This window comes from Nothobranchius furzeri, chromosome 10 (genome assembly GCF_043380555.1).
Source record: "Nothobranchius furzeri strain GRZ-AD chromosome 10, NfurGRZ-RIMD1, whole genome shotgun sequence".
NCBI classification, from domain to species: Eukaryota; Metazoa; Chordata; class Actinopteri; order Cyprinodontiformes; family Nothobranchiidae; genus Nothobranchius; species Nothobranchius furzeri.
In genome coordinates this window covers 26,532,201-26,544,388 of record NC_091750.1, presented here as the reverse complement: position 1 = coordinate 26,544,388, position 12,188 = coordinate 26,532,201, and the positions used below count along the sequence as shown (strand labels likewise).

Genomic DNA, 12,188 nt, shown 5'->3' with positions numbered 1-12,188 from the left:
TGAATTCTTCATTCCAGCCCCCCACACACCCAGTTGTTTGTATTATAATGTTAGTGCAATGTTTCCGTTTCTCTGATAATAACATTTAATGACACCTCTACCCAAGGGTTCTCGAACCCTGTCAAGCATCGGACCTCCTTCCTGTCATTGTGGAAACAGGAAGTTCTATTTGGAGATGATCCGATAGGCTGCAGCTTCCACCCGTCATTGAAGTCTCATGTATTTGTTCTGACAGGAACCATTTAGACTTTAGTGATTCAGAACTCAGTGTTTGTGGTTTGTGACCCTGTTTTGAGTCTTTGGGACATTCAGTCCAGTCTAGAGGGGCAGTGCCAGTGTTTGGTCCGTTAAACTCTTCAGACGTTACCTGGTTTATTCTACTACTGATATTTACAGTTTTGCTCATTTGGCATCGACTGAGAGAAACATCTGCAGTAGACCGTGTGTGCGTGGTCTTTCCAGAGTTCAGACTTTGTGTTTTTGTTGGAAACTCACAGTTCTTTGGGAGGCTCTGATCAACATGTTTTATGTTCATTTCCTAAAGTAAATGTCTCTCAAATGTCCTAGAAGATTACCCTAGAAGATTTGGACTCGTCCTCCAGGTGGAGTTCCCTCTCAACCTTCTCGGCCACTTCCTGATCGTCCTCTCCTGCTCCGTCCTTCTTAAGGATTGCCAGTGGCCACCAGAGGGAACCATTGCGCCTGTCTTGATGGACAGTTCGTTCTGCTGTCCAGCAGCAGGGGGGACCTTTGTCTCCAGTCAAGAAGTACAGCAAAGCGTTAAGCCAGGCATTGCAGGAAGCCAGCGGCCTTGTGACCTTGTAGCAGATGGAGACGGTCTTCATGGCATTGCAGCCACCTAGCTGTCCTCGCCGCAGGAGCAGGAACAACGTCCGAGTCACATGGAAGGGCAGGAAGCAGAGAGCAAACAGCAGAGTGATAGTAACAATGGTTTTGATGGATTTTCGTCGACGCCGTATGTAGTGTGAGTATTGGGATCCAGAGATGGAGACAGAAGTCCTCTCCCGGTCTCGGACTCCGTCTGCAGCTCCGTCACCAACTGGACCATCCTCCACACCCTCTATTGAGCTGGGCGGAGAGCGCAGGCTCTGGAATATGGTCCGGACCACCTGAGAGTAGCACCAGGCAATGATGACAAATGGAACAAAGAAGCCCAACAGGTGAAGGACGATGCCATATGGAACATATTCAGCAAACTCCTTATCGATGGCGTCATCCCAACAGTTCACATACCAGTCCTCGGACTGGTCCCCAGTGCCGTTCTCACTGAACCTCACTGCATCAGATCCAGCAGGTCCGGTGCCTCCTCTCATAACCCATCCCGTTTGGGCAAACCTGAAGATGGGACAGGTGAGTATGAAGACCACCACCCACACCAGGGCACAGGTCCCTTTCACCAGTCGCTTGCTCTCCAGAGTGATGGTCCTCATTGGATGGCAGATCCCCAGATACCTGGACAAACGAGGCAGCAGTCAAAACCAGACGCTTCAACAACATTTCATCAATTAGTCAACAAGTCTAACAACCAGCTGTGCTTTAAATCATTCCATCTGAGTCCTTGACACCATTGCACTCGAAAGATCAAACTTATATCTGGCAAATAAAAAGCTCCACGGAGATTCACTAAATCTGTCACAGATCAGAAAAGAGAATGCAGGAAAGCTGAGCGTTAATTCAGAAAAGGTAACCTACCAGATCACTACGAAACCTAAATGCAACTGCACACTTACAGCTCTGACTTAAATAAGGGAGACGAGCTTTTTCTCCAAAGTCATTAGTGATAATATTAACAACTCCCGTGTTCTGTTTGGAAATTGAGAGATTAGCTTATCTCCCAACACTGTTAAGCCCTGATTCCATGTCCCAAACTTGGTGTAATGAGTCTGCATCCTTTTTTAGTGAGAAAATCATAAACATCCATGGACGTAGTTTTGACTTTAGAAGTGGGGGGACACAACTGGCATGAGTACCATGGGGGTATTTACAGTGAGTATACAAAAATATGTATAAAACTACAGCCTAGAGGACATGTCATTCAAGTCCTACATTAAACAGGTTTGTAGGATTTCCTTTTTCCACCTTCGGAATATTGCTAAGATTAGAAGCATCCTTTCCAGGAGTGATGCTGAAAAACTAGTTCATGCATTTATTACATCAAGACTGGATTACTGTAATTCATTACTCTCAGGAAGTCCACAGAATGCAGTTAAAAGTCTTCAGCTTGTCCAAAATGCTGCAGCTAGAGTTCTGATGAGAATTAAAAAGAGAGATCATATCTCTCCTGTCTTAGCTTCCCTACATTGGCTACCTGTTAAATTCAGAATAGATTTTAAGATCCTTCTTCTCACATATAAAGCTCCATCACACATCCATGACCTGATTGTTCCATGTGTTCCTAACCGAGCACTTTGCTCTCAGACTGCAGGTCTACTGGTGGTTCCCAGAATTTCTAAAAATAGGATTGGAGGCAGATCTTTTAGTTATCAGGCTCCTCTCTTGTGGAACCAACTCCCAGCTTTAGTCCGTGAGGCAGACACCTTGTCTACATTTAAGACTAGGCTTAAAACATTTTTATTTGATAGGGCCTATGGTTAAAATCTGATGTTAGCCTAGATCTGGACAAGTGGGGGAGTACAGGGAGGTGGAGTGTACAGTCGGTAAAGACGGCTCTCCCTTGCCCTGCCTCCAACATGCCTCCATCTAAATAGGATAGATTATCCAGAGTTATCTCTGTAGTTATGCTGCTATAGGCTTAGACTGCTGGAGGACATACTGACCACTTTCCACACTCGACTGCTTTCTTCTACAGTCTGCTCTTTAACTGTATTATTTCCTGCTATTTCAGCTGTTAACTTTATTTTTTCTCTAAGTGTTTTTCTCCCAAGAAGAAGCTACAACGATGTTCTGCTGAGCTGTGGTGGCCTCATGGAGGGGGCCATCGTCTAGCACACTGCTGCTAACCACTTAAACATTCTCCCTCTCCTGATAATAACATTTTACCCTCTTTGACGTTGGATGTGCTACTACTAGTTTACCCGTTTAATTATAGATTCACTAGGATAAATACAATAAAGTTTATCTCTCACCAAATAGAATATTTACTAAGAACTCACAATGTAACCATAGAAACACTACTTGATATATAAGGTGTGTGTGTGTGTGTGTGTTCTCGATCCCCAGTGAGTCGTGGAGGATGGCTGCTGAGCCAGGATTCTCTGGAGGTTTCTTCCTGTTAAAAGGGAGTTTTCCTCTCCACTGTCGCTTCATGCTTGCTTAGTATGAGGATTGCTGTAAAGACTCTGACACTAGTCAGTGACTCGATGCAACCTGCTGGGTTCCTTATATAGGAAACTTTTTAATGATTGGCTTAATGAACTGACCTGTACTGGAATGTTTACTGGTTGAAGGTCCTTGAGACAACTGGTCCTAATTTGGTGCTTCAGAAATAAATGGAATAGAATTGAATAGAGGCTCTTTTATGCAATGTCAGGAATGCAGAAGTGCCAAGTACACATGTGACAGGAAAGGCCAATCACTCGTTAGCAAATATCAGCAGAGCCAGTAGATGAGCTCATGGACAGTTCTAATGGGAAAAGGCTTCAACACAAGCAGTTGTTTTCTGCTTGGTCCTAGTGCTGAACCAGTGTCTAGTTAGTATAGAGTGAGATCGTTTTTGGATGGTAAAAAGTGCCGGGGACAAAAATTGACTTTGGAAAAAGAAATAGTACGCCCATGTAAACATCTGATTAGTCAAGTCAACTTTATACAGCGTTTTAAGACAGCATGAACGCTGAACAAAGTGCTTAACAAGCAAAATAAAAACGGCAAAAACAACAGCCATTTCCTATAATGCTGAAAATAAGTTAAAGGTTCATTATAAAAGAAATAAAAACATTAATTAAAACCAAAAACATACAAATGATTCAAAAGAACTTTAAAGTGACTAAAACCAGATGCAATCTCACACTGAATAAAAGGCACCTGAGAACAGGTGAATCTTAAGAAGGGATTTAAAACCTGATCTGGCAGTGTATACCACAACCTTAGTGCTGCTACTGAGAAAGCTCCTGAGCTTCTGCTTCGTTGTCAGCACCTCCAGGAGAAGCCGGCCAGGTGGTCTCAGTGACCGAGACGGGGAGTGAGCAACTAAAAGCTCACAGGTACAGCGGGTATGGGTGTAAACGCCAACAAACGCACCTAAAATCAACAGGCAGCCAGTGCAGCAAAGCCAGATGTGATCCCTCTTCCTGGAATCCATCAGTAGGTGTGCTGCTGCATTTTTCACCATTTGAAGATGGGAGAGGTGACACTGAGGGACACCAAGGTACAGTGAGTTACAGTAGTCAAGGCGTGATGTAATGAATGTGTGAATCACTGTCTCACAGTCACAAATTGAGAGCAGAAGGTTAACCTTGGCAATCCTCCTTAAATGGTAAAAACCAGCTTTTGTTACCGCGCTGATTTGTTTGTTGAAAAGTAAGATGGGTCGCTGCAGGTTTCAGAAACGGGATCAGTGGACCAAGGTCAGCTACACAGCCTACTGGACACACTGGGACTAAAAGCATGACCTCGGGCTGGTTGTTATTGAAGTGTAAAACATTTGCACACATCCAGGTTTTAACCTCATCGAGGCCACGGTTCTTTCTCCGTGATGTTACTTTAAATCCTGCAGCCAAACATGGCACGGAGGACCCTCGTTAAAATGTATCAGCACGATGGATTCAATAGTTTACAGAACTAACTCCGGGCGGTGAGGCGAGTTTTTAAGGCTCACTGCAGAAATAAAAACAGAGCATCAACAGTCAGTGTGTGTGTGTGTGTGTGTGTGTGTGTGTGTGTGTGTGTGTGTGTGTGTGTGTGTGTGTGTGTGTGTGTGTGTGTGTGTGTGTGTGTGTGGAGCAGCTTTCTCTGTGCTTCTAAACGACTTGGACACGTCTTTAAAACCACAAGTAGAAGCTCTAAAAGCTGTTCTTCTAAAGAAAGATGTTTGCGTCATCACCAGACGCCATCTCTGACAAACCTAAAAAATTACAGCATTGCACGATACAGTCGTTCTTTCCACCATTTTCTGATTGGTTATTTCTGAATTGGCTAGTCCCGCCCCTCCAGACTCGTCCTCTGGGTAGAATAGACAGAGGGCGAGTCTGGCAGGCCAACCCTTTCCACCCAGCCCCCCAAACCTTTGTGCCCTGACGCCGCTCCAATTGGGGGACTTTTAACTTTAACAGCAAAACTCACGTCCCAGTCTTGTGCTTTAAAACAAGCCATTTTAAATTAACTCATTACCTGCTGGCCTTTTCCTGATTTCAAAAGCCTCTCACTGGCAGCATTTTTAGAGTGTTTTTACTGTTTTTTGAAGACTCACAGAACGTTGCACTCTATAATGATGTCGACGCCAAAACTACCCAACAAAAAGAAGACTCCCTTCTTACATCAGGACGAATGCACGTGTTTCGAGCTTTATCCGTTCTTTCATAATCCGTTGTTGAATTGTGATCGGCAGGAGCTTTTCCAGTTCACGCCTCACTTTTTTCACAGCAGCGACCAAAACGTTCTCCTAACACGTGGATTTTCTGCTTCCCGATCACATGACATGTGACATGTGTATGAAGATTGGCTTTAGAGCTGGGAAGTTTGTTCTCACGGTGCGGGGGCTTGTTCCGATGTCTGCCCAGTAAAAAACTGTAAATGTCGTCATTGGCCGCGATCAGTTGGATTTAAATTGACGACTTTTGTCGCAGTTAATGAGTTAAGATATAATACGAGCATCTGGCCCTCACAGTGTCTACTGGAAAAAAACTAATTTATTTAACAACCCCTGGTCTAGGCTGAACAGGCCTACACTAAACAGGTCTATGCTGAGTAGGTCTAGACTGAGCAGGTCTAGGCTGTGTATATCTAGGCCAGGGATTCCCAAAGTGTGGTGGTGCGAGCTGTATGGCGTTTAAAGCGTGCCACAACCCGTGCACGCGCATTGGGTCCACAGCGCGCGTGTGAACGGGACTCGCGAGCGAAAATATACATGGCAGCGCGCGCGTGAACGGGACTCGCGAGCGAAAATATACATGGCGAGAGGTCATTTGTGCACTGAGAGGGAGCAAACTGTGTCTGTGAGCGCACAAGGATGTGCACAAGTGACAAACCTGCGTGCGCGCGTTGCCAACGAGCACACGGCAGAGGAAAACGTGCGCGCGCAGCAGCCTCTCTGCGCGCTCGGCAGCCTCTGCGCGCTCGGTTTCTAATTCCGCTCGCTCGGCTGTGAGGGGTTTTGGCACTCTGGAGGCGTGGCCTGTGGCAGATCTTCCCTGTCCTCTGATTGGTTAGTTTACCCCGCACTTTACTCTCTACCTATCTATATAAAAAAATCGGAGAGTCAGCAGTTGCTGTCATATCTCAGCTGGGAGAGCAGGTGACTCTCACTCTAGAGGACCCAGGTTCGAGTCCGGCCAAGGAACATAGAGTTGATGTCATATTATTCTTTCCTAATTCCTGTTATATTTTTTTACAGTTGTGACCGTTCAACTGTCATTAAACGTCCGAATGTTTGCTGGGCAGTGTTTTAAAAAGTGCACATAAGCTAGATGGTTTTAACCAGGTAAAAATAGACTTGTGGGTGTAGGTATGTTCAACTTTAAAAAGTTCTTGCCTCATTAATGTATTGTTTATTTTTTTCAGCATTTAATTGACAAATTATCCTTTCAAATAATTAATTGATGAGTTACATAATTGTCCATTTAGAATTGTTGAATGGACTGAGTCAAGTTTGGTGCACTTTATATATTTCAAAACATGTTTTTTTTATTTTAATTATGCATATAAATAATTTAAATGTTAATTTATTGAAATATTTCTATTTTTTCATTACCTCACCCTTGTTTTGACAAAAACAAGACCTTGCTGGATAATATCACGGAGAAACTATTTGTTCACAGTACATGGCTCAGTGAGGATCTGTATACCAAAGGAGGAGATACTCAGAAATCTGTCTGCAGATTGTTACAACCCAGACTGGAAGTGGTGGGCTGTAATAAGAAAGGAGACCAAACAGAGGAGTGAAGAAAAACACAATTAAACACAAATGAAAACCCAATGAGACGGTGGGGGCATCACAACACGTTCAGGACTACCCAAACACCAGTAATTCTTGACTGCACTGATCTGAGGTGTCAATGGCCATATTCTCCTCTCTTCCAGAGTCATATATTTTCCTCAAGTTCAACTGCACTCTGAAGAGGCTCATTTGGATTGTGCCACATAGGCCAGTGACCTTTGTCTCAGCACTGTATGCTGGAACTATCAGCGACCAACCTGGGAATCTGGTGTGTTGAAAATGCTACAACTAGAGATGGTCATCATGGTAGACAGGGGTTTCTTCATTGATGACATTGTGCCCTGCAAAGTGTACAGGCCAGCTTTTCTTTCTGGCAAACCTCAAATGTCTGCATGTGAAGTTATAGAAACAGAAGCCATAACATCTCTGAGTGCATGTGGAGCGCTCCATTCATCTGGTCCAAGAACACTAGGTTTTTGATTGTTATTCCCCTCCTTGCATTTGTAAACAATCAGCTATATGCTGTGGTTTTTCTCCTTACCAACTTTTAAAATAGCCCACTAGTGAAGGCCTGGGCAAAGAAGCCTGATGTCTGAGAACCTCAACATATGTACGGCAACCACACTGTATATTTACACACTTTCATAAAGAAGCTGCATATCAAGCTTTCATTCAGATGACCTTCAACAGTGCTGCACCCTGCTGAGGGACATCCGAGTAAAACCTTGAGATGGCCATTTTCTGTTCACTAACTTGCTTTAGTAAATCTTTACTGTGGTTAAATAAATCAGTTGTTGAACCCCCCACTCCTCTGTTTGGTCTCCTTTCTTATTACAGCCCACCACTTCCAGTCTGGGTTGTAACAATCTGCAGACAGATTTCTGAGTATCTCCTCCTTTGGTATACAGATCCTCACTGAGCCATGTACTGTGAACAAATAGTTTCTCCATGATATTATCCAGCAAGGTCTTGTTTTTGTCAAAACAAGGGTGAGGTAATGAAAAAATAGAAATATTTCATTAAATTAACATTTAAATTATTTATATGCATCATTAAAATAAAAAAAACATGTTTTGAAATATATAAAGTGCACCAAACTTGACTCAGTCCATTCAACAATTCTAAATGGACAATTATGTAACTCGTCAATTAATTATTTGAAAGGATAATTTGTCAATTAAATGCTGAAAAAAATAAACAATACATTAATGAGGCAAGAACTTTTTAAAGTTGAACATACCTACACCCACAAGTCTATTTTTACCTGGTAAAAACCATCTAGCTTATGTGCACTTTTTAAAACACTGCCCAGCAAACATTCGGACGTTTAATGACAGTTGAACGGTCACAACTGTAAAATAATATCACAGGAATTAGGAAAGAATAATATGACATCAACTCTATGTTCCTTGGCCGGACATGAACCTGGGTCCTCTAGAGTGAGAGTCACCTGCTCTCACAGCTGAGCTATGACAGCAACTGCTGAATCTCAGATTTTTTTATATAGATAGGTAGAGAGTAAAGTGCGGGGTGAACTAACCAATCAGAGTACAGGGAAGATCTGCCACAGGCCACGCCTCCAGAGTGCCAAAAGCCCTCACAGCCGAGGGAGCGGAATTAGAAACCGAGCGCGCAGAGGCTGCCGAGCGCGCAGAGAGGCTGCCGCGCGCACACGTTTTCCTCTGCTGTGTGCTCGTTGGCAACGCGCGCACGCAGGTTTGTCACTTGTGCACATCCTTGTGCGCTCACAGACACAGTTTGCTCCCTCTCAGTGCACAAATGACCTCTCGCCATGTATATTTTCGCTCGCGAGTCCCGTTCACGCGCGCGCTGCCATGTATATTTTCGCTCGCGAGTCCCGTTCACACGCGCGCTGTGGACCCAATGCGCGTGCACGGGTTGTGGCACGGGTCTGACGCGATAGAGCTGCCGCTAGGAGGCGCGCGAGGTAAAAAGTGTAATGGCTGCGGAGCTCAGAAGTCTGTCAAAAGTCACCATTAGCGTAGCCAGAAACTCATTTGTGGGTGGGCCTAAGAAAATGTAATTGAAAACAAGTATATTTTGCGTGTGTGTGTGTGTGTGTGTGTGTGTGTGTGTGTGTGTGTGTGTGTGTGTGTGTGTGTGTGTGTGTGTGTGTGTGTGTGTGTGTGTGTTCTCCGCACATGCCCTAGCTCAGGGGTCGGCAATCCGCGGCTCTGGAGACGCATGCGGCTCTTCCATCCATCTGATGCGGCTCTCTGTATTGTAAAATAATGAATGGATATTTAAATAAAATGCTTTATATTTTACTGCATTAATTTTACATCTGTATGTTAATTCTAAATGTAAAGATTGTCTGCGTAAACCTGAACAGTTCCAACCTGGTCTTACTGTGAGACCGGGTTGACGCGTCACGCTTGTGCGTAATCGTATAGGCGCTTTCTGAGCTGAAGACGATGTGAGATTCTGGGACTCTCCTCAGACGCCACATTGGAGACAGGAACAAGCACAATTCAGCCAAAGTTTCATCATCAGGGAACATTTTCTAAGTGACAAGTCTCTCTGAGAGACCGGGTTTGGAAAACTCTCGCTTCAGTGGAAGGAATCTTCCTGCATGCGCCCTGGTTCTGCGACGCGCTTCAAGCCCCTCTCCACATCTTCAGCTCGCTGTGCACCTTATGTACGTGCTGACAGTGAGCTGCGCTGAGAAGTGTCCAGCTCAGTTGTTCAAAAGGAAATCTTTTCTTGAGTGATTTAGCTACAGCTGTGATTTGCGTAGAATACAGTGTCAGTTCGTCTGCATGCGTCGGGGTAATCCTTTCTATTCTTTCTCCGTCAAAATAAACGGCCAAACACGGGAAACTGTCCGGTCAACACAAGCCCTGCTTTTAAGTGTTTTGTTTTCTTGTGAAAATTGTTGCAAAGAGATAAAAATTAAACTTGATTAACACCAGAGCCAGGCGCACCGCGCCGTTATCTCCGTCACTGTAAATGAGGGAAAAACAAAATGATCGGATCCTTTTCTGACCTTCCCCACCTACAAAGTTTAATTACAACAATCAAACGTGACAGAGCCTGGATTTGTATTCTGAACAGTCTAAACATGTTTTAAAAAGAAACGTATGACAAAAGTGGCACCTGCTCAGTAAAACCACCAACAGGGTGAAAAATATCAAAATATTGTAGGCAGAGACGGGCTACAACTTCTGGATCCACTCTATATAAATCGTTTTATTGATTATCGTCTTATGAAAGATAACTTTGATGTACACGAGCGACCGGTACTGGCTGCTGTCACCTGTTGTGAGCAGCGCTCTGCTGTCTGAGGGTAGGCCCCGCCCACAACGCCGCGGCTGCTGCGGTGTTTTCTTTACTGTGGGAAACGGGTAATAATGGCTCTTTGATGGGAACAGGTTGCCGACCCCTGGTTTAGCGTGACGTCTGATATATATATATATATATATATATATATATATATATATATATATATATATATATATATATATATATATATATAGCCATGCCCTGATGTGGGGGCTGGGGGGTGCGTCAACATGGTCGGGACATAGAAGGGGGTGCACGGCTAAATAAGTTTGGGAACCACTGGCCTAGGCTGAACAGCTGTAAGCGGAACGGGTCTAGCCTGTGTTGGTCTAAGCTGAGCAGGTCAAGGCTGGGTAGGTCTAGACTGAGCAAGTCTAGGCTGTGTAGGTCTAGGCTGAACAGGTCTAGGCTGTATAGGTCTAGACTGAGCAGGTCTAGGCTGTATAGGTCTAGGCTGAACAGGTCTAGACTGTGTAGCTCTAGGCTGAACAGGTCTAGGCTGTGTAGGTCTAGGCTGTGTATGTTTAGGCTGAACAGGTCTAGACTCTGTAGGTTTAGACTGAACAGGTCTAGGCTGTGTAGGTCTAGGCTGAACAGGTCTATACTATGTAGGTCTAGGCTGTGTAGGTCTAGGTTGAAAAGGTCTAGGCTGTGTAGGTCTAGACTGAACAGGTCTAGAATGTGTAGGTCAAGGCTGTGAAGGTCTAGGCTGATTAGGTCTAGGTTGAACAGGTCTAGGCTATGTGGGTGTAGACTGTAAAGGTCTGGGCTGTGTAGGTCTAGACTGAACAGGTCTAGACTGTGTTGGTTTAGGCTGAACATAGGCTGTGTAGGTCTAGGCTGTGTGGGTCTAGACTGTACAGGTCTAGGCTGTGTAGGTCTAGGCTGAAAAGGTCTAGGCTGTGTAGGTCTAGACTGAACAGGTCTAGACTGAGTAGGTCTAGGCTGAAAAGGTCTAGGTTGTGTAGGTCTAGACTGAACAGGTCTAGGCTGTGTAGGTCTAGGCTGAACAGGTCAATAGTTCACGTTGCTCTCCAGAATTCGGTAAGAAAATCAGTTCTGGTCCAGCTGTAAAACTAGACTTCATCACGTAGACTCTTTCTGGGCTGCTGCCCTGTGAGCAGGTCAAAGGTCAAGACTGTCAACGATTAACGATACCAGAAATATAGACGAGCTGTTTGTACATAAATTAAGAACACATGAGGAGTTATTTCGGCCCACCCCAGTGTTTTCTTCTCACACCAGAAGCAGCTCAGAGGAACAGAATTGGAGAACCAGAACCATCAGCTCTCTGGGGGCCCAAACCCATGCTCCTGACTGAATTCACAGGGAACCAAAGTGACCCCTGTAGACCAACAAACCAGCAGATGGAGTGTCTGGATTAGTACCTTCTTCAGAACCCTGCCATCTCCAGTCCCATACATGTCTACTGCCTCCTGGTGGAGGATCTGCAGGAAGCGAGGACCAATTTTATTTGTTTGTTTTGTACTGATGTCATAGATTTACATAATAAAGTTAAACTGATAATTATATAACTGGTAAACCACCATCAGACAATAGAGAAGTCAGTTGGAATTTTGTTATAATTATTATTTCATATTTTAGGTTTTAATGGGTCGACAAACCGGTTCTGAATCCCCCCAGTAACAATGTGTCACTTCCTGCCTCTCATCAGGATCTTACCTGTGGACGGAGATGCAAGTGAGGAAGAAGATGGAGCAGTAGAGGTTGAAGTAAAAGAGGAACCGGACCAGACGACACATGAAGTCCCCAAAAACCCAACGGTCCCTCAGGACGTAGCTGGCAACCAGGA

At 44.5% G+C, this 12,188-nt stretch overlaps 1 protein-coding gene across 1 annotated transcript in view; it reads right to left on the bottom strand.

Moving 5' to 3' along the window:
* Window positions 1-453: 453 nt before the first annotated feature.
* The window catches only part of LOC107387222 (P2Y purinoceptor 3), a 13,217-nt gene continuing 1,482 nt past the window's right edge, over window positions 454-12,188 (bottom strand). The window contains exons 1-2 of the mRNA XM_015962069.3: window positions 12,059-12,188; window positions 454-1,473 (exon numbers count right to left, since the gene is read on the bottom strand). The exon at window positions 12,059-12,188 is cut by the window's right edge and continues 1,482 nt beyond it. Coding sequence (XP_015817555.2) covers window positions 564-1,473; window positions 12,059-12,188 — 1,040 coding nt within the window. The 3' untranslated portion in view covers window positions 454-563. The remainder of the gene's footprint in view (window positions 1,474-12,058) is intronic.